Source organism: Liolophura sinensis, chromosome 9 (assembly GCF_032854445.1).
Source record: "Liolophura sinensis isolate JHLJ2023 chromosome 9, CUHK_Ljap_v2, whole genome shotgun sequence".
Taxonomy (NCBI): domain Eukaryota; kingdom Metazoa; phylum Mollusca; class Polyplacophora; order Chitonida; family Chitonidae; genus Liolophura; species Liolophura sinensis.
The window spans coordinates 16,882,105-16,901,485 of NC_088303.1; the positions used below are offsets into that span (position 1 = coordinate 16,882,105).

A 19,381-nucleotide genomic window follows, 5' to 3' on the forward strand; every position below is an offset into this window, starting at 1 on the left:
TTGTCTCGGTGCACTCTTGGCCCCATCAGGAAAACTGTGCTTTGGGTTTTTATTTAAAATATATGGGATTCAATAGATTGTCAAACTACACTAAATAATCACATACAAAACACATGGAGCCCAAACTTAACAGCAGAAGTGTAGATACTGTCATATCCTACATATACATGTATGTGGAGGAGGGCTAGAAATTCTGGGCCTCAAGTTAACAGTACGAGGGGTGTCCCAAAACTTTCCAGCCTGAACAAGACAAGAGACAGAGAGAATTCTGATCTTTAGCTATTTTTCAACATAATTCCCTTGGAGTTCAATGCATTTGTTCCATCAATGCTACAGTTGCATCAGTCCGTCCCTGAATTAGGTTTGATCACCCCTCAAGGAATGCCTCTACAGCATGTATCACGTCTTCATCTGTATCAAAATGATGACCACACCGTTCATGTTTCAGCCTGGGGAACAAAAAGAAGTCTGATGGGGCCTAATTTGGTGAACAGGGAGGGTGAGGAAGGATCCGGTATCCACAGTCGCCTGCAGTTCTCACTGAAACCTGTGCTGTGTAAGCTGTAGCATTATCCTGCAACAACCAAACACCACATCCAAGTTTCCCGCGACGTTTATTCTTGATTTCTTCTCGTAACTTTTGTAGTTCATTGCTGTAATATTCACCATTTATTGTTGTACCCTTCAGCAAGTAGTCAACCATAATTACTCCTTCAGAATCCCAAAACACAGACGCCATGACTTCGCCACTGGATGGAACAGTCTTGAACTTTTTGGGTGTTGGTGAGCCGAGGTGCTTCCACCCATGATTTGGCCTTTGGTGTCTGGATCAAAATGGTGAACCCAGGTTTCATCCCGAGTAACAATATGTCCAACAAACCCCTCTCTGTCCGCACAATATGCAGTCAAACGTTCCTGACAGACATGGACCCTCTATCGCTTCTGTTCCTCTGACAATATACTGGGAACATATCTCACTGACACCTTGTTCATGTTCAATTTATCCTGTATGATTCGTTCCACTGATGATTTGCTGATACCATGAATCTTGGCTATACGTCTGACAGTCATTCTTCTGTCTTCCATGACTGTGTCCAACACTGCATTTACCTCTTCAAGTGTGGTCACCTCAGATGGTCGTCCAGGATGGTGCTCATCTTTGGTGCTGGTTCTGCCCCGTTTGAAAGTGGCACACCACTCTTTCACTGTACTGTATGAAGGAGCATTGTCCTCTAATGTCTGCCCCATGTCTTTCCATGTGTATTTCCACTGGAGTCAATTTTTTCATAAGCAAATACTTAATTACTGCCGCAATTCAGTCTTCTCCATTTTTGCACAAGAGCAGAGTGATGCCTTGAGTCAGGTATGGAAAAGTACTGGCGTGTTGATCCCTGGTGATTGTCCAACACCTTGTTAGTCACATAAAGAGATGGCCTATCTACTGTATAAAGATAGCAGCTGTGTGCATTCATTTTCCAGGTGAGGCCAGAAACTTTTGGGACACCCCTCTAGCATGGTTAAATAAAATCCACGTTAATAGAAAGAACTAACATTTTTTTTTTTAAAAAGTACAAAATTTAAACCTGGCATACAGTCACTTTGTGGATGGTTAGGAGATAGTTATAAAGATGATGGGATCCTCATCTAACAACCAACAGCCATCATATGTAATAAATACACTGGTATCATTATCCAACCACCCTATAGCCCATCATATGCCATAAGGATGATGATATCATCACCCACAATACTACTGCCATCATATAACATAAATACACTGGTATCATTATCCAACCATCCTATAGCCCATCATATGCCATAAGGATGATATTATCATCACAATCCTACTGCCATCATATATCATAAATACACTGGTATCATTATCCAACCATCCTATAGCCCATCATATGCCATAAGGATGATATTATCATCACAATCCTACTGCCATCATATATCATAAATACACTGGTATCATTATCCAACCATCCTATAGCCCATCATATGCCATAAGGATGATACCCTCATCTAACAACCAACAGCCATCACATATCATAAATACACTGGTATCATTATCCAACTATCCTATAGCCCATCATATGCCATAAGGATGATGATATCATCACCCACAATACTACTGCCATCATATATCATAAATACACTGGTATCATTATCCAACCATCCTATAGCCCATCATATGCCATAAGGATGATATCCTCATCTAACAACCAACAGCCATCATATATCATAAAGATACTGGTATCATTATCCAACTATCCTATAGCCCATCATATGCCATAAGGATGATGATATCATCATCCACAATACTAATGCCATCAAATTCCATAAAGACGATGGTATAATCATCCACAATCCTATGGTCTTCACATGCCCTAAAGGTGATGGCATCATCATCCCCAATCGTACTGCCATCAAATACCATAAAGATGACATTATCATCCACAATGCTACAGCCATCATATGCCATAAAGACAATATCATCATCCACAATCTTGCGCACTTCACACGCCCTAAAGACGATGTCATCATTATCCAATAATACTACAGCCATCATATGACATAAAGACGATATCATCATCCACAATCTTGCACACTTCACACGCCCTAAAGACGATGTCATCATTATCCAACAATACTACAGCCATCATATGCCATAAAGACAATGGTATCATCCACAATCCTACAGCCATCAGATGTCATAAAGATGACATTATCATCATCCTCAATACTACAGTCATCATACGCCATAAAGAGCATAGTATCATCACACACAATCCTATAACTTTCAAATATACCATAAAGACAATGGTACCATCATCCTAAATACTAAAGCCATCATATGCCATAAAGACAATATCATCCACAATCCTATGGCTACCATATGCCACAAAGACAATGGTATCATTATCTACAATCCTACTGCCATCATATGCCATAAAGACGATATCATCATCCACAATCCTATGGTCTTCACATGCCCTAAAGGCCACGGCATCATCATCACCAATCCTACGGCCATCATATACCATAAGATGACATTATCATCATCCTAAATACTACAGCCATCATATGCCATAAAGACAATGATATCATCCACAATCCTATGGTCATCATATGCCATAAAGACGATGGTATCATCCAACAATACTACAGCCATGATATGTCATAAAGATGATGGTATCATCATCCACAATCCTATGGTCTTCACATACCCTAAAGGCCATGGCATCATCATCACCAATCCTATAGCAATCATATGCCATAAAGACGATGGTATCGTTATCCAAAATCGTACAGCCAACATAATTACCAATCATATGTGGTAGATCATGATTATGATATACCTATACTGTCCATTCTGCTAACTGTATAATGTAGCAGCAGGAACTTACCAGGCTCATCCAGGTTTAATCCCACATAAAGCCTGGAGTCAGGGACATCTCTCTCTATGAGGCCTTTGTACTTCACAATCCCACAGTAATGTTTCTCTCTAGTGGCTGAAACAGCATTCCAAGATGCAAATTAAATATCTGCGGACTTAGAAAAGATAAAATAAGGGCTAGTTCCTATCTATATTTTCAGGTATATAAATACTCCCTGTAATTTGGTAATTACTCTAGTTCTGACAATTTTAGTGTAAATGAATAAGGTGCTTAAAAAATAATATGCTTTCACGTGAAGCCTTTATCTGATATTGATACAAGAGTTAAGGTGAACGCAACAAATGATATGTATCCACCAAAAATTAAATTGTGTTGTATTTGCAAAACAATTGGAGATATAGCCCGCACACGAATACAGACGGATAGATGTTATCGCTATAACATAATATGCTTAGCCTAATGGTGGGGGCATATCAACATGAAAGGAAATATGATTTTTTTTTTTTTTGATTGGTGTTTTACGCCGTACTCAAGAATATTTCACTTATACGACGGCGGCCAGCATTATGGTGGGTGGAAACCGGGCAGAGCCCAGGGGAAACCCACGACCATCCGCAGGTTGGTGGTAGACCTTCCCACTTACGGCCGGAGAGGAAGCCAGCATGAGCTGGACTTGAACTCACAGCGGCCGCATTAGTGAGAGGCTCCTGGGTCATTACGCTGCGCTAGCGCGCTAACCGACTGAGCCACGGAGGCCCCGAAAGGAAATATGATTGAAAATATATGTACATGTAGATAAAAAAAAAAAGATCATTAAGTCTCAAACAGAATCATTAGGAAATCACTGGGTATAAAACCAGATTAGATGTACATTAATTATACTTGGCTGTCTGGCCTGTTACTACTGAATGTACTTGTACACAACATATGTATTGGTTTGTGGCTGTCACCTTCCCAGAATAACTAAAAACCAGAAGTCTGATGGGGTCACACATGTACCTCTCACTTTAACTGCCATCTCTTTGAAGGATAATTTGAAGGACAGAATTCCATGGAACAATTACAGTAACATCATCAATTATATGCATATAATTTATGCATGTTTTAGATATAGTTTTGTAATTTATTCCCCTCCATTCAGTCATTACAGTAAAATAATTGCCCAGTTCAATTATTTCCCGACTGTTCACAAGTCAGCCTTGTTAAGTTCTGGCCGTCTTTGTGACCTGAGGAATTCCAATATTTTCAGCCCCTGACTTCATGAGAAGTCACTGATACCTTTATTCCTCAATCTTTTCGCAAATGACAAAGCAACTTTCAGTGAAATTTATGCACATGTTTAATTTGATTTTGGAGACAAAACTACACTTGTTGGATTGGGCGATTTGAGGGCTTATAAAAAAATATTATTTCATCAGTCTCCTCATAATAATGATTTCAAAATATACTTTAATAAACACCTTGTAAACAAGCCAAAAGCTTAAAGAATTATAGTACAACAATATCTAAATGACAACATAATTATATTCTTAGTTTCTTACCTTTCCTTTTTCCAAATCTCTGTAACATTGGGTTTTTTGACAACTTCTGAGGTATGAGTGAATTGGGAAACTTCACGAAAACTCTGTCACCAACATCAACAAACATAGACAGAATGGCATCATCCTGACATGGAGAAAACTTTGTACCACTTAACTTGTTTATTCTCTCAGAAATAATTCTCTTAACAATGGAAGAAATCTTGACCTGGCCAGTGTCATTGTTATTGTTGTCTAGGTTGGTCATATGATACACTGTGGAGCTTTCCGTCTGCTGTGCGTCATACGACGTGTCGCTACACGGACGGTACCTCATCCTGTTCTGTTCCTCATTCCTGTGAATCAGTTTGCGTGTTCCTGTGCCCCAAGCTTCTCGACTGGGCATGCCGTGTGACGTGTTGGGGCGTTTTCCTCCAAGCCCAAAGGAGCTTCTCAGAGAGTGTGAATAATGACAGTTTTCTTTACAGTTGTCTTCAATCAGCAATCGCTCTAAAATGCCATTCTCTGGATTTCCACATGCAACATTGCCATGATATCCAAAGGAAGGTTTCGCCTGTCTTGAAGTAGCCTGCGAACATATGAAAGTATCACACAGGTATAATATAAATTCTATACCCACCTACAATTTTATTTTATTTTATTTATTTATTTGATTGGTGTTTATAATATTTCACTTATGCGACGGCCGACAGCATTACGGTGGGAGGAAACCTGACAGAGCCAGGGGAAAACCCAGGATCATTGACAAGTTGTATTGAATTTTAAGAAACTGGTTTAAATCAGAAGATAACCACTTGACCAGTCATAAACCTGACACACCCTTGACACAAAGCTGCAGATGATCCATTAAAATCTACACCTGATCACACAGCTCAGTAACAAACCACACTCTGACATTAGACATGATGCTCCGACAATGCAGGTTTTGTCCAATCCCCTTTTGCTGAGCACCTAGACAGGCATGTAGCAAAATTGTTGATCTCTAAATACTATGCAAACCTCACATTTCATATAGGCAACATGGCTTAATTTTGTTACTGACCACTGCTGTCCATGGCCTGTGTTTCTGAGAGGAACTGACCACACTCCCACTGGTCATCACAAACTCTGACTCCGGACTGGCAGATCTGAAACATGTACAATAACAACAGTCAAACCAACCTTAACACTCTTTTTCAGAAAATCACACATTTAAAATGTTACTGCCAGAAATTAAACAAAGAGCTGATGCTAATTTTAAAAATTTGAGTAGTCATGATCTCAGCACAAATCTAATTCATTTCACACATTCAGATATAAAACACACATGGTGTTTATTGATTTACTTCATTTATGCTGGCCTCCGTGGCTCAGTTGGTTAGCCCACTAGTGCAGCGTAATGGCCCAGGAGCCTCTCACAAATGCGGTCACTGTGAGTTCAAGTCCAGCTCATGCTGGTTTCTTCTCCGGCCGTACGTGGGAAGGTCTGCCAGCAACCTGTGGATGGTCATGGGTTTCCCCCAGGCTCTGCCCGGTTTCCACCCATCATAACACAGGCCATCGTTGTTTAGGTGAAATATTCTTCAGTGTGGCGTAAAACACCAATCAAATAAATATATCATTTATGCTGAACAGCAAATACAAGAATTCTTCACTTATACAACGGCAGCCAGTTTTGGGTTAGAGGAAACTGTAGTGCCTGGAGTAAACCTTTGACCTTTGGTGAGTTTCTGATGAGCTCTACCATATTGTGACATACATTGGAGGAGGGTTAGTGTACTTGAGTGAACTTCATGCAAGGCCGCACAAGACTGCACTCTTAATCACTTATTGCCACCAAGGCACCGAGAACAAATGACAGCATTGGAATCAAAAATTTTTCCCGCTCTGAACCCAAGAAGGTAAGCCCCTTCACCATGCTAACCTGGCTGTCCAAGACAAGGACATGGTACTGTTACTGTTATGAGAGGACAGGACCAAACTACTCCTTTCGATTAATTGCTGAATTTTCTCCACATTATCGCCATCCAAGCTCAACTGAAGTGTCCCAATCACATCCTGCACAGAAAAATTTAATCAAGTTAGATGTTTTTTTGGCAAATCAAAATTCGCTCCAAGAGTAACTATATTTCCAAAGTCTCATACATCTAATCCACAATAATTTCAGTGTCATTATTATATATCAGGGTAAATTTATTTACATATTTACTTGATTGATGTTTAATGACATTTACAAGAATTTTTGACTTATAACAGTGGTTAGGTTAAGGGTGGAGAAAACAAGTGCTTTCAGCCTTACCAAGCTCTAGATACCTGGAAAATCTTTTCTCTTAAAATTGTATTTGAACCAGCGTTGTATGTGTTTAGTGATGGTTCAGCTATGACAACAACAGCGCTTCAACCAATTTACCCAGTGAGAACCTTAAGTTTGATAAACTGTGGCAATATATTCTACATGTGGGTGAGGCCTCAATATTCATTACAGAGAAAAAAAACACATTTAAAAGGTCAATATGTACTGAGGGGAAAAAACATCTAATTTTAACAAAATTAATAAAGCTCATCAAAACAGCAATATAGATCTCTCTATATAATATATATGTGTTATATGACATATCATAAACAGAAGAAATGCTGGCCGTATCAATGAAATATTCTTCAGTACAGCATAAAACACCAATCAAATAAATAAATGAATAAACAGAAGACTTGCTGCACACCTTTGCAAAGTCCAGAGCCTGTGATTTCTGCAGCACCAGACCATCTTTGCCCGCCAAAAGTTTCTTTAGTGTGTTCACCTCATGTTTGTAGAGTTCCAGCTCTTCCCTCACCTGTTTGACTTCCCTAACCTGGTTCTCATGGGACTGTTCATAGAAGACCATAAACCAATTAATGCATGCAGATTATACAACATGATCTTGTTCATGGAGACCATACACCAATTAATGCATGCAGATTCAACAACATGATGTTGTTTTGGAGGCCATAAACCAATTAGTGCATGCACATTATACAACATGATCTTGTTCATGGAGATCTGGTTCATGGAGACCATAAACTAGTTAGTGCATGCAGATCATACAACATGATCTTGTTCATGGAGACCATAAACTAGTTAGTGCATGCAGATCATGCAACATGGTCTTGTTCATGGAGACCATAAACCAATTAATGCATGCAGATCATACCACACGATCTTGTTCATGGAGACCATAAACCAAATAATGCATGCAGATCATACCACACGATCTTATTCATGGAGACCATAAACCAATTAGTGCATGCACATCATACAACATGATCTTGTTCTTGGAGACCATAAACCAAATAATGCATGCAGATCATACAACATGATCTGGTTCATGGTGACCATAAACTAGTTAGTGCATGCAGATCATACAACATGATCTTGTTCATGGAGACCATAAACTAGTTAGTGCATGCAGATCATACCACATGGTCTCGTTCATGGAGACCATAAACCAAATAATGCATGCAGATCATACAACATGATCTGGTTCATGGAGACCATAAACTAGTTAGTGCATGCAGATCATACAACATGATCTTGTTCATGGAGACCATAAACTAGTTAGTGCATGCAGATCATGCAACATGATGTTGTTCATGGAGACCATAAACCAATTAATGCATGCAAATCATACCACACGATCTTATTCATGGAGACCATAAACCAATTAGTGCCTGCACATCATACAACATGATCTTGTTCTTGGAGACCATAAACCAAATAATGCATGCAGATCATACAACATGATCTGGTTCATGGAGACCATAAACTAGTTAGTGCATGCAGATCATGCAACATGATCTTGTTCATGGAGACCATAAACTAGTTAGTGCATGCAGATCATGCAACATGATCTTGTTCATGGAGACCATAAACCAATTAGTGCATGCAGATCATACCACATGGTCTTGTTCATGGAGACCATAAACCAATTAGTGCATGCACATCATACAACATGATCTTTTCTTGGAGACCATAAACCAATTAATTCATGCAGATCATACAAGATATTCTTGTTAATGGAGACCATAAACCAATTAATGCATGCAGATCATACAACATAATCTTGTTCATGGAGACCATAAAACTAGTTAGTGCATGCAGCTAATACACAATTGATGACAAACAAGAACTAGCAATTTTTTTTTGTTTTTGTTTGGTACATATGTATTTATTTTAAATTATTTGAATCTAGAATTTTTAAGGAGCCTTACTTCACAATAATGAGAGTGTGTGACCTGTTATTGCCAGCCTGCTGTCTGCTAAAATAGTTTACTACATCTCGCTGTCACCCTAATTCCTCAACCTTTTCCCTTATAAAATAGCAACTTTCAGTGCAATTTATGCATGTTTATAATTAGATTTTGGTGACAAAACTACATTGGTTGGATCAGTCAATTTCAGGGCTTCATAAAAAGTATAATTTTATCAGTCTACACAGAATAATGTCTTCAGAATATGCTTGAATAAACATCTTGGAAACATGTGAAAAGGTTGAAGAATTATAGTACACAATAAAACGTCAGTTTATCGGGTGGAGGAAATCAGAGTGCCCAGTGTTAACAACCAAGCTTAGACAAGTTACTTTACATATATACCATGGCCATTTCATGGAAGTGTCTCCTGGTAGGAGGCTTGTCTCCATCCACACATATTTGTGCTGCCTCACTGAAATGCTATACTACTGCTGGCTTCCTCTCTGGCTGTACGTGGGAGAGGATATACAATTAATGACAAATAAGAACCAGCCAGTTCTTTCTTTTTTGTTTTCTACATATATATTTATTTATTTATTTTATTATGTTTTCACACCATAATCTAAAATTTTTTACCTATGCAAGGTTAGTTTTATGGGTGGAGGAAATGAGAGTGCCCAGTGAAAACAACCAACCTTCGACAAGTTACTTTACAAATATAGTATAGCCATCTCATGAAGTTGTCCCCTTGCAGGAGACCTGTCTCCATGCACACATATTTGTGGTGCTGTCTCATTGAAATGCTATGCTCCTGCAGGCTTTCTGCGTAGCTGTCTCCTAGCAAAATGAGGGTGCTTCTGCCATATTTTGAGTAGGACGTAAAAAAACACTAATTAATCAAATCAAATCCTTTTTGGCAGGCCTGTATCCCATGTACTGAAATTTATAGTGCTGCCTCACTGACATGCTATGCCAAAACTACCAGACATGACACTCGCACATTCACACTATTGAAACAATCCTATTATATTAATCCACCAGCAAGAAAGTATCAAGATGGTCCATTTAGTACACTTTTGTATCTTAATTGATCAAAGATTAATTAAACCTAAGTTCCCTGCTTTTCTACAAGTTTCAGCAAACCACTTTAAAAGAGGCCATCCACAATTAAATATATAGAGATTATCATGACTCTGTGTGATCTATTGTGATTTATCAACATCGAAGTTGTCTGAGGTTTGCAGAAGGGTAGACTCCCTTCCAGCTCTTGTAACCACAGTTAGTAAAACATTATCAATAAGAAGTTAAGTACTGTATTCTTTTGTTAAAATAGATAATTGGGGAATGAAATAAATCAATAAACTGTCATAGAAAACTCACCCGAATTTTTTCCTTATACTCCCGAACAGCTTTCCTTGAGGCTGTCAATAATGCACATTTCTCCTTAACTTCTTTCTCTTGTTGCTTCACAAGTCTGTCCAACTCCAAGATTTTGTCTTCTAGCAAAGGTACACCTTCTATTTTCTAAACCAGAACAAAATAACAACATTCAAACTGGACAAATCATAATAGCAATTTAAAGGTGAAACATATGTCTTCATATGCTCTGACAACAAATTGTCATCACACTTGCAGATAAACAAAAAATCTAAGCTAACGTTTTATCATCTTGCAAAGGGTACAACTTGGCTCTTTCAGCTTTTGCAGTACATGTATTTTATATGGGCTTCAAACCTGAAACCACGATAGATTTTGTTGATTTAAAATTTAGCGCTGCTTTTAACCTATCCAAGGATATTCCAAGAAGGCTCCATTAATGCTGACATATTGCAGAGTTGCCTCCTTTCTACAATAACGACATTGCCCCACTCAGTCACAACATACTGACACTGGGCCAACCGTTACTTTCCTGACACCATTTTGCTGACCATGAAGAAAGATGGCCAGTTTTTGGTCATTATGATGACCCAATTTGGAATGACCCAATTTGAGATGAAACAGGGGAGCTGCCCACTTACAACGTCAGTAGATACATGTACTCTGACAACTTGGTCATACACTGTAGTTGTAGTAATCAAATATAACAATGACTGATGTATTTTTACATGTACCTGTTGGTCTCATGACACACAACTTTGTATTTCACTTAATAATTAAAAAAAAAATTCTTCACACCATTAATTTAACAATGAAATGTGTTATCAAAATGCATGCATTTCCACAACTGGCTTTTATTTAAATCAGTTCAAATTGGATTCATATTCAATTCTGGCCATGTGACCTGGGTATATTAAATATTCACATGAACAATAATGGAAGTGATCAAAGCTTACCTTTTCGATCTTTTCGTTTTTAATGAGTTCCTGCATCACCTGGTAGTTAAGGTCTTCCACTCTTGCCTCAAGGTATTTTATACGAGATTGTGCTGTCTGGAAGCAACAGTCACATCCTCATTTATCGTTTCACAAATTCGCATGATTTATAGGCCTACTAATAATATGTGAATAAAATTTCATACATCCTAGAATGATAAACGCTTACCTTATAGATGCAAAACTTTACCCGTTTCTAATGTTCATTTAATAACATTTCCACTGAAAATGTGGTCTTTGGAAGAATCCCCATTAAACTCCATTAAAACCTCTCTAGACAGTACAACAATTATGAGTATTGGCATCCTAAAGTAGAAAAGTATTTAGTTGAGATGATCCCACCTCTAACGCCTTCACAGTAGTCTCATGTTCTGCAGTCAGCTGGTCCAGTTGTCTCTCTTTCTCACGGAGGCGAAATCTGGAAATCAAAATTTACCAAAATAACACACCCTATATAAATGAAGGGTCTTGGCTTTTGAGGTCACACTAGCATTGATATTAAATAATCAGAGCACTCATAAAACGAAACACCAAGTTTATATTTTTGCTTTACAAAGCGAGTTGTCTAAAAAAAATCCAAAAATGGAATAAAAATATAACTGAAAATCCATCTTAGTTTTTATTTTGTCTGATCTGTTTTATGAATTTGTTTGTTTTTTTTTCCTAGGGTTTCTGATCATCTAAGTATGTCCTTAACAGAAAAAAATTTCCACGATAGTCCACATTTTCCACAAAATAGATTGTTTTCAGATTTTGATTTTGAAATCTCCCCCGGATATCAAAAAAAAAAAGCTTTATCCTGCCAATAAAATAACAAATATTCAAGATCTTTAACAGTACCACTATAGGTGATCTTTTATTTTTGGGTTGGTTTATCTTTATTTTTTAAGTCAAGATGATAACATGAGACATTCATTTTAATAATTACTGATGTCCAACTCACTGACTGTTGTCCAAAGCTTTGTTTGAGTTCTGGAGGGCTATCTCTGTTTGGTCAACCCCTGAGGCTGGAAAGGCAAAACAGAAAAACGACCATCAGTTCTTATGGATTTGCCTTTGACTAACCTGTTTCTTTGAATCTGGATACATGTAGTGTGTTTTCCTGCTAGCTCTGCCTGGTTTCCTCCTCCACAAATTGCTGGCCAGTGTCATATAGCCAATACCATCAAGTCAGAATACCATACAGATCGCAATGCAGTAAGTACCAATCAAGTAAGTATCAATCAATACATGTACAGAACACAGTGACAACTTACATACACAAATACATACACATGTGTGACAAATAGACACACATGTGTGACATATAGATACACATGTTTGGCATACAGATACACATGTGTGACAAATAGATACACATGTGATAAACAGATACACATGTGTGACAAATAGATACACATGTTTGACATATAGATACACATGTGTGACAAATAGATACACATGTTTGACATATAGATACACATGTGTGACAAATAGATACACATGTTTGACATATAGATACACATGTGTGACGAATAGATACACATGTTTGACATATAGATACACATGTGTGACAAATAGATACACATGTTTGACATATCGATACACGTGTGACAAATAGATACACATGTGTGACATACAGATACACATGCCAAAATCATGGTGGAATACAAGAGCACCTTGCATATGGTGCAGTGCTTGTCAAGCATTTATTTTCACCAAAATCCCACAAGTAGTGAGGGCAGAGAGATTTTCTCGCTTACTTAAGGGCAAAAGCAAGCACCCAAATGATCAAACTTGGTCAACTGAATAGTGAACCACTACCACATGGATTTATTTACACTCAAACCGCAACATTGTGAACTCGTCATTAAAAGATATTTGAAATTATCACTTAAATTTCATGTACTCGAATTCCTCAACCATTTTGCATAAGAAAGAGCAATTTTCAGGGCAATTTATGCATATTTATAATTTGACCGAGGAGACAAAGCTTCATTGGTTTGATTGGACAATTTCAGGGCTTCACAAAAAGTATAACATTATCAGTCTACACAGCATTATCCCATGAGAATATGCTTGAATAAACACCATTGTAACCCATGCGAGTGAGTGAGTGCTTAAGGTTTAACATCGTACTCAACAATTCTTCAGTCATATGATGACGAAGGAGTCCTTAGAGTGCATGTACATGTAATATGCCTCCTTGTTGCAGGACGGATTTCCACAGCTCTTTTATCTAGTGCTGCTTCACTGAGACAACTTACCGAAGGCAAGTAAACGCCCCACCAGAGCCGTTACACTGAAATGGGTCAACCAGTCGTTGTACTATGCCCTTAATGCTGATCGTCAAGTGAGGAAGCTACAACTTCCCCTTTTAAAGTATTAGGTGTGACCCAATCAGAATTGACACTGGATCTACCTCCCCTGAAGAGGACGACCTGCCAGCTGAGCCATCGAGGCCGATAGCAAGCATTAAAAAAGGTTGAAGAATTACAGTAACTTTAGGCTGTCATCAGATGAGGAGCTTACCACGTAGTCCTAACTGATGACACCTTTCCTCTAGCTGCACCTGTTCTCGCTGGCTCTTCTGTAACTGTTCCGTTGTCTTTTTGACCTCTCCTCGCAGTTTCTCCACCTGCTCACTGGCTGACTGACATTGGGCTGTGGATGCATTCAACTCAGAACTCAGCTGATCCACCTGTGTGCGCAGGTTCTAAAACAACAAAGTTTGACACATTTCAACAATTATATAGACCGACCCTAATCTTTTAATCTTTAAATGAAAAGAAAACACTGAAATGAAGTATATTTCACATAAACATCAGACAATTTTCCTAGACAATTTTGTCTGATGTTCTTTTTCAGAATTATTCCAACCAAGTGAAATGATTTTAAAACAGCAGATTCTAAGGTGTTATTTAATGACCCAGAAGATATCGATGTCCTCACATCCATATGTGCAAATACATTCACTCAGAATGATGAAATCAAGCTGTCTATATGTGTAACTAACTGACAAAAAACTGATGTGATGTAACTGGTTCCCATATGTTCAGAGAAGGCTACCGTAAAATCCAAAGTTTCAAATGCATTTTACAAGGTTGAAAAATTTTATTGAATTTTTGTTCACAGTGTTGGAGCAGAAGTATTTGTTAATTGGGGATACTTGGTGGTCATAATGAAGTGTTAGAGCAGAAGTATTTGTTAATGGTGGACACTTGGTGGTGATAATGAAGTGTTAAAACAGAAGTATTTGTTAATGGGGGACACTTGGTGGCGATAATGAAGTGTTGGAGCAGAAGTATCTGTTAATGGGGGACTTGATGGTGATAATGGAGTGTTAGAACAGAAGTATTTGTTAATGGTGGACACTTGTTGGTGATAATGAAGTGTTAGAACAGAAGTGTCTCTTAATGGGGACACTTGGTGGTCATAATGAAGTGTTAGATCAGAAGTATTTGTTAATGTTAGACACTTGGTGGTGAGGATAAATTCTTAAAGCAGAAATATTTGTTAATGGGGGACACTTGGTGGTGGTAATGGAGTGACAGAGCAGCAGAATTTGTCAATGGGGGACACTTGGTGGTGATGATGAAGTGTTAAAACAGAAGTATTTGTTAATGCTGGACACTTGGTTGTGATAATGGAGTGACAGAGCAGCAGAATTTGTCAATGAGGGACACTTGGTGGTGATGATGAAGTGTTAAAACAGAAGTGTCTCTTAATGGGGACACTTGGTGGTGATGATGAAGTGTTGGAGAGGGCATTGATAAGCTACTCATGGTGATGATGAAGTGTTGGAGAGGGCATTGATAAGCTACTCATGGTGATGATGAAGTGTTGGAGAGGGCTTTGATAAGCTACTCATGGTGATGATGAAGTGTTGGAGAGGGCGTTGATAAGCTACTCATGGTGATGATGAAGTGTTGGAGAGGGCGTTGATAAGCTACTCATGGTGATGATGAAGTGTCGGAGAGGGCGTTGATAAGCTACTCATGGCGATGATGAAGTGTCGGAGAGGGCGTTGATAAGCTACTCATGGTGATGATGAAGCGTTGGAGCAGGAGTTGATAAGCTACTCATGGTGATGATGAAGTGTTGGAGAGGGCGTTGATAAGCTACTCATGGTGATGATGAAGTGTTGGAGAGGGCGTTGATAAGCTACTCATGGTGATGATGGAGTGTTGGAGAGGGCGTTGATAAGCTACTCATGGTGATGATGAAGTGTTGGAGAGGGTGTTGATAAGCTACTCATGGTGATGATGGAGTGTTGGAGAGGGCGTTGATAAGCTACTCATGGTGATGATGAAGTGTTGGAGAGGGGATTGATAAGTTACTCATGGTGATGATGAAGTGTTGGAGAGGGTGTTGATAAGCTTCTCATGGTGATGATGAAGTGTTGGAGAGGGCGTTGATAGGCTACTCACCTGACTTTCTTTCCTCTCATCCTCATACTTCTGCTTTAGACTCTTTACTTGTCTCTCCAGTGATTTAGCGTATTCCTTTTCTTGTTCCCTGTATAATAGGCAGAGAGCACATATCCAGGATGACAACTCCATCATCTCTCAGATACATGTTACATACATGTAAGCAGGTTTACATGTATTTGTTTTCAGCCGTTTATGTCACACTGATCACAATTAAAATAACTCCTCTAAAATCAAACAAGACATTAAATAGAGCACTACAATTAGCACTTGATGACCAGGATTTTGCATGTATTACAAGTGAAAGATAAATGTAACTACACAGATATTCATGAAAAGAGCATCTCTGAAATCAACTAGAATCCAGATGTCCAAAATACCCCCTTGAATCCCCAAAATCCCCATTTCCAAAAATAAAAGCATGAAAACTAAGAAAACCTTAAAAGAAATGACAGGACATCATGTTGCTTAGTTTGGCTTCATATAGATTGTTCCATGAGCCATCTGTGGATTGCATTAACTGTACTACTGGCACATCCAGTTCAAAAGAAGAAATGTAGCAATCAGAAGAGAAATTAATACAGCGTACTGGAAAATCCATTACTACACTAAGTACCTGAACATGAGTAATTATGAAAATAATTACCTGATGATACATAAACTTAAGCTTAAGGGAAGATATGTTCTAAGTTTGCTAAAAATACGTTCAGTACTTTAGGAAGAGTTGTAAGCATATAATCTAACTATATGGAATCACCTGTCACGCCAAGTCCTAAATGGGTGTAATTATGAAAATAACTACCCAATTGCCATTAAACTCACGTGTGCACAAGTTCAGATTATAGGTAAGATGCATGATAAGTTTCATTAAATTCGGCACAATAGTTTGGAAGGAGATGCAAGGACAAAATCGCCTTCTCTCCCTCCCCCCCTTTTCCCCCTCAACAAAACTCCTGCTGTTACACCAAGAAAATTATATTGGCCTCCTTAACCAAATGTAGAAAAGCATAGTCCAGAAACCTTTGAAAGATGTATTTATTACCACAGACTTGGTACACATACATAAGATGTGCCTACGATAATGATGAGCAAATGCCACCGTCGGGAAATTTATACAATTCATCCTTCTTACCAGGAAGAGCACAACTATTTCTGAAGTGTAAGTATCAAACTGGATGAGATCCAGAGACCTGCCTGAGACAAATGGCTGCTCTAGAAAAAAGTGAAGTGAAATGTGAGTTTGGATTGCTACACATATATTCATTACCGTAATGCAAACTCCACATGATGTACTCAGATTCATTACAGTGCTTCTACCTTCAGATGATGTACATACATTCATTACAGTACTGTAAGCTCCACATGTTTAATACATGAATTCTTAAAGCCTACTGTACTTCCACCTGGAGATAAAGTATATGTAGCCTACTAATATTCAATGCAGTACTACCACTTGCAGACAATGGTAATGTACCAGATGTAGCACTATCTCACCTGCAGATAATGTACATGTACTCAGTGTAGTACTACCATCTGCAGATGATGTACATGTACTCAATGGAGTACTACCATCTGCAGATAATGTACATGTACTCAGTGGAATACTACCATCTGCAGATGATGTACATGTACTCAATGGAGTACTACCATCTGCAGATAATGTACATGTACTCAGTGGAGTACTACCATCTGCAGATAATGTACATGTACTCAATGGAGTACTACCATCTGCAGATAATGTACATGTACTCAATGGAGTGCTACCATCTGCAGATAATGTACATGTACTCAGTGGAGTACTACCATCTGCAGATAATGTACATGTACTCAATGGAGTACTACCATCTGCAGATAATGTATGTGTACTCAATGGAGTACTACCATCTGGAGATGTAAGTTGACAACAGTATAATGCGTTTATGGGCGGAGCAAACCACAGTGCCCAGTGTAACTCACTGCCCTTTGCCACATACTTGACAAACCTGATGGTGCAGTTAAAAACAAAGACATTTTAGGTCATGAAATCCCAAGTATTTTGTGAAATGCATTCTTGAGGATTGCATTTCAGGTATATTACATGTATAATAAAGAGAGCACTGAGCTCAAATACATGTACTAATCAGAGCAGAGGCTACATGTAGAAAACCATGTAATTTTTGTTTCCATGTTCTCATTACCAGTCATGGGAGCTCGGGCATTGCAACATTTAAACACAACATTATCATTGAAACAAAACTGCAGAAAAGATACTTGCAAACAATAATTTCTATCAGCTTCTTCCTTGAAATGAACTATCAGGAAGTACATATAATATATTCCAAAGCAGATAACCCAGCAGATACAGTGTACTATGTATGGGAAGCAGCCTCTGAATAGTAAACTTTACACCAATTTCCCATTTCAAACCCCATGATCCTCAAAAACACTTCAAAAATCAACCCTTCAGAAACACCAAGCTTACCTCTGCTGATTTAATCTAACACTATGAAAACTGAAGTCTGTCGGTGTTGAAGCTGTGTCTGAGTTATTTGTTGTCCTCGGAGATGTGGGGCTTTTGCCACCCAGCATTCCTCGCTTCCCAACTGCTTTGCGCCACATCATTGTTGCTTTTTTTGCTGCTGGATGGGCTGGCTTATCTTCAGCAACTTTCAACTTTAGTTTGGGTTTGGGTATTCCACTGATAGCCCCAGGCTTGTTGCCACTGTTAGCAGACACAGGATTAGTGGAAGACATGATTGGGTCCTTCATTCCAGATAAGAAACACACAGATATACGAAAAGGAAACTAATGTATCAGTGAAACATGTCAACAAGGAAAAGATACCCCACAAGCAAATTACCCGATACTTTTCACAGAAAATGTTGAAAATCCCTGATTCATTGCGTTCCCGTCTGCTTCATCCAACCAACCAAACTCAATACAGTGTTTGTTGGGGCATCCAGCAGAATCCTTTAGAGCACCATACATGTTGTCAGTCCTGTTGCTGGAGACCTGATATCTGACATCTGAATTATATGTCCGTGATCTGTGAATTCGTAACTTGTTTGCTATTTATTCAGTATTTATTCAGTGATTTCAAACATCAAATACTTTTCCTTGCGACTTTTTCTCTGCCTGTGTTCTCCCAGTCACAATTTCATAAATAGCTTTGCACAACATATTACCTGAATCGAAAGAGGTTACATTATGCAAGAAGTTGCTGAAACTTATTTTGTACATGGGCATAAGCTTAAGCCACCTTGGTCAGGATCCAAATGTTATCCTTGCAGATTTAAGTTCCACACCAGCATGGTATAACTTGACACTTTTCCTCTCAAACAGTCAGTCCAGCTCCCTTCTCTAATCCAAATATTGGGTAATGTCAACCTTTCTGTCCTTGATCAACATTCAGCTGTTATTCCAAGGAATCATGGTCAGCTTTTGAAGAGATCCTATCAATGTTCTGACCAGATCAA

General features: G+C 38.5%; 1 protein-coding gene across 2 annotated transcripts in view; it reads right to left on the reverse strand.

Annotated features, from left to right (window-relative positions):
* Nucleotides 1-19,381, reverse strand: part of LOC135475895 (uncharacterized) — a 28,299-nt gene that overhangs the window by 1,687 nt on the left and 7,231 nt on the right. The window contains exons 2-12 of one of the 2 annotated variants that reach the window (XM_064755845.1): nucleotides 15,927-16,014; nucleotides 14,029-14,212; nucleotides 12,461-12,524; nucleotides 11,860-11,935; nucleotides 11,479-11,574; nucleotides 10,526-10,669; nucleotides 7,639-7,782; nucleotides 6,843-6,976; nucleotides 5,982-6,066; nucleotides 4,943-5,507; nucleotides 3,411-3,515 (exon numbers count right to left, since the gene is read on the reverse strand). In XM_064755845.1, the coding sequence (XP_064611915.1) occupies nucleotides 3,411-3,515; nucleotides 4,943-5,507; nucleotides 5,982-6,066; nucleotides 6,843-6,976; nucleotides 7,639-7,782; nucleotides 10,526-10,669; nucleotides 11,479-11,574; nucleotides 11,860-11,935; nucleotides 12,461-12,524; nucleotides 14,029-14,212; nucleotides 15,927-16,014 (1,685 nt within the window). Of the gene's footprint in view, nucleotides 1-3,410; nucleotides 3,516-4,942; nucleotides 5,508-5,981; nucleotides 6,067-6,842; nucleotides 6,977-7,638; nucleotides 7,783-10,525; nucleotides 10,670-11,478; nucleotides 11,575-11,859; nucleotides 11,936-12,460; nucleotides 12,525-14,028; nucleotides 14,213-15,926; nucleotides 16,144-19,381 lie in introns of those variants that run through there. The other variant, XM_064755844.1, reaches the window with a different exon arrangement.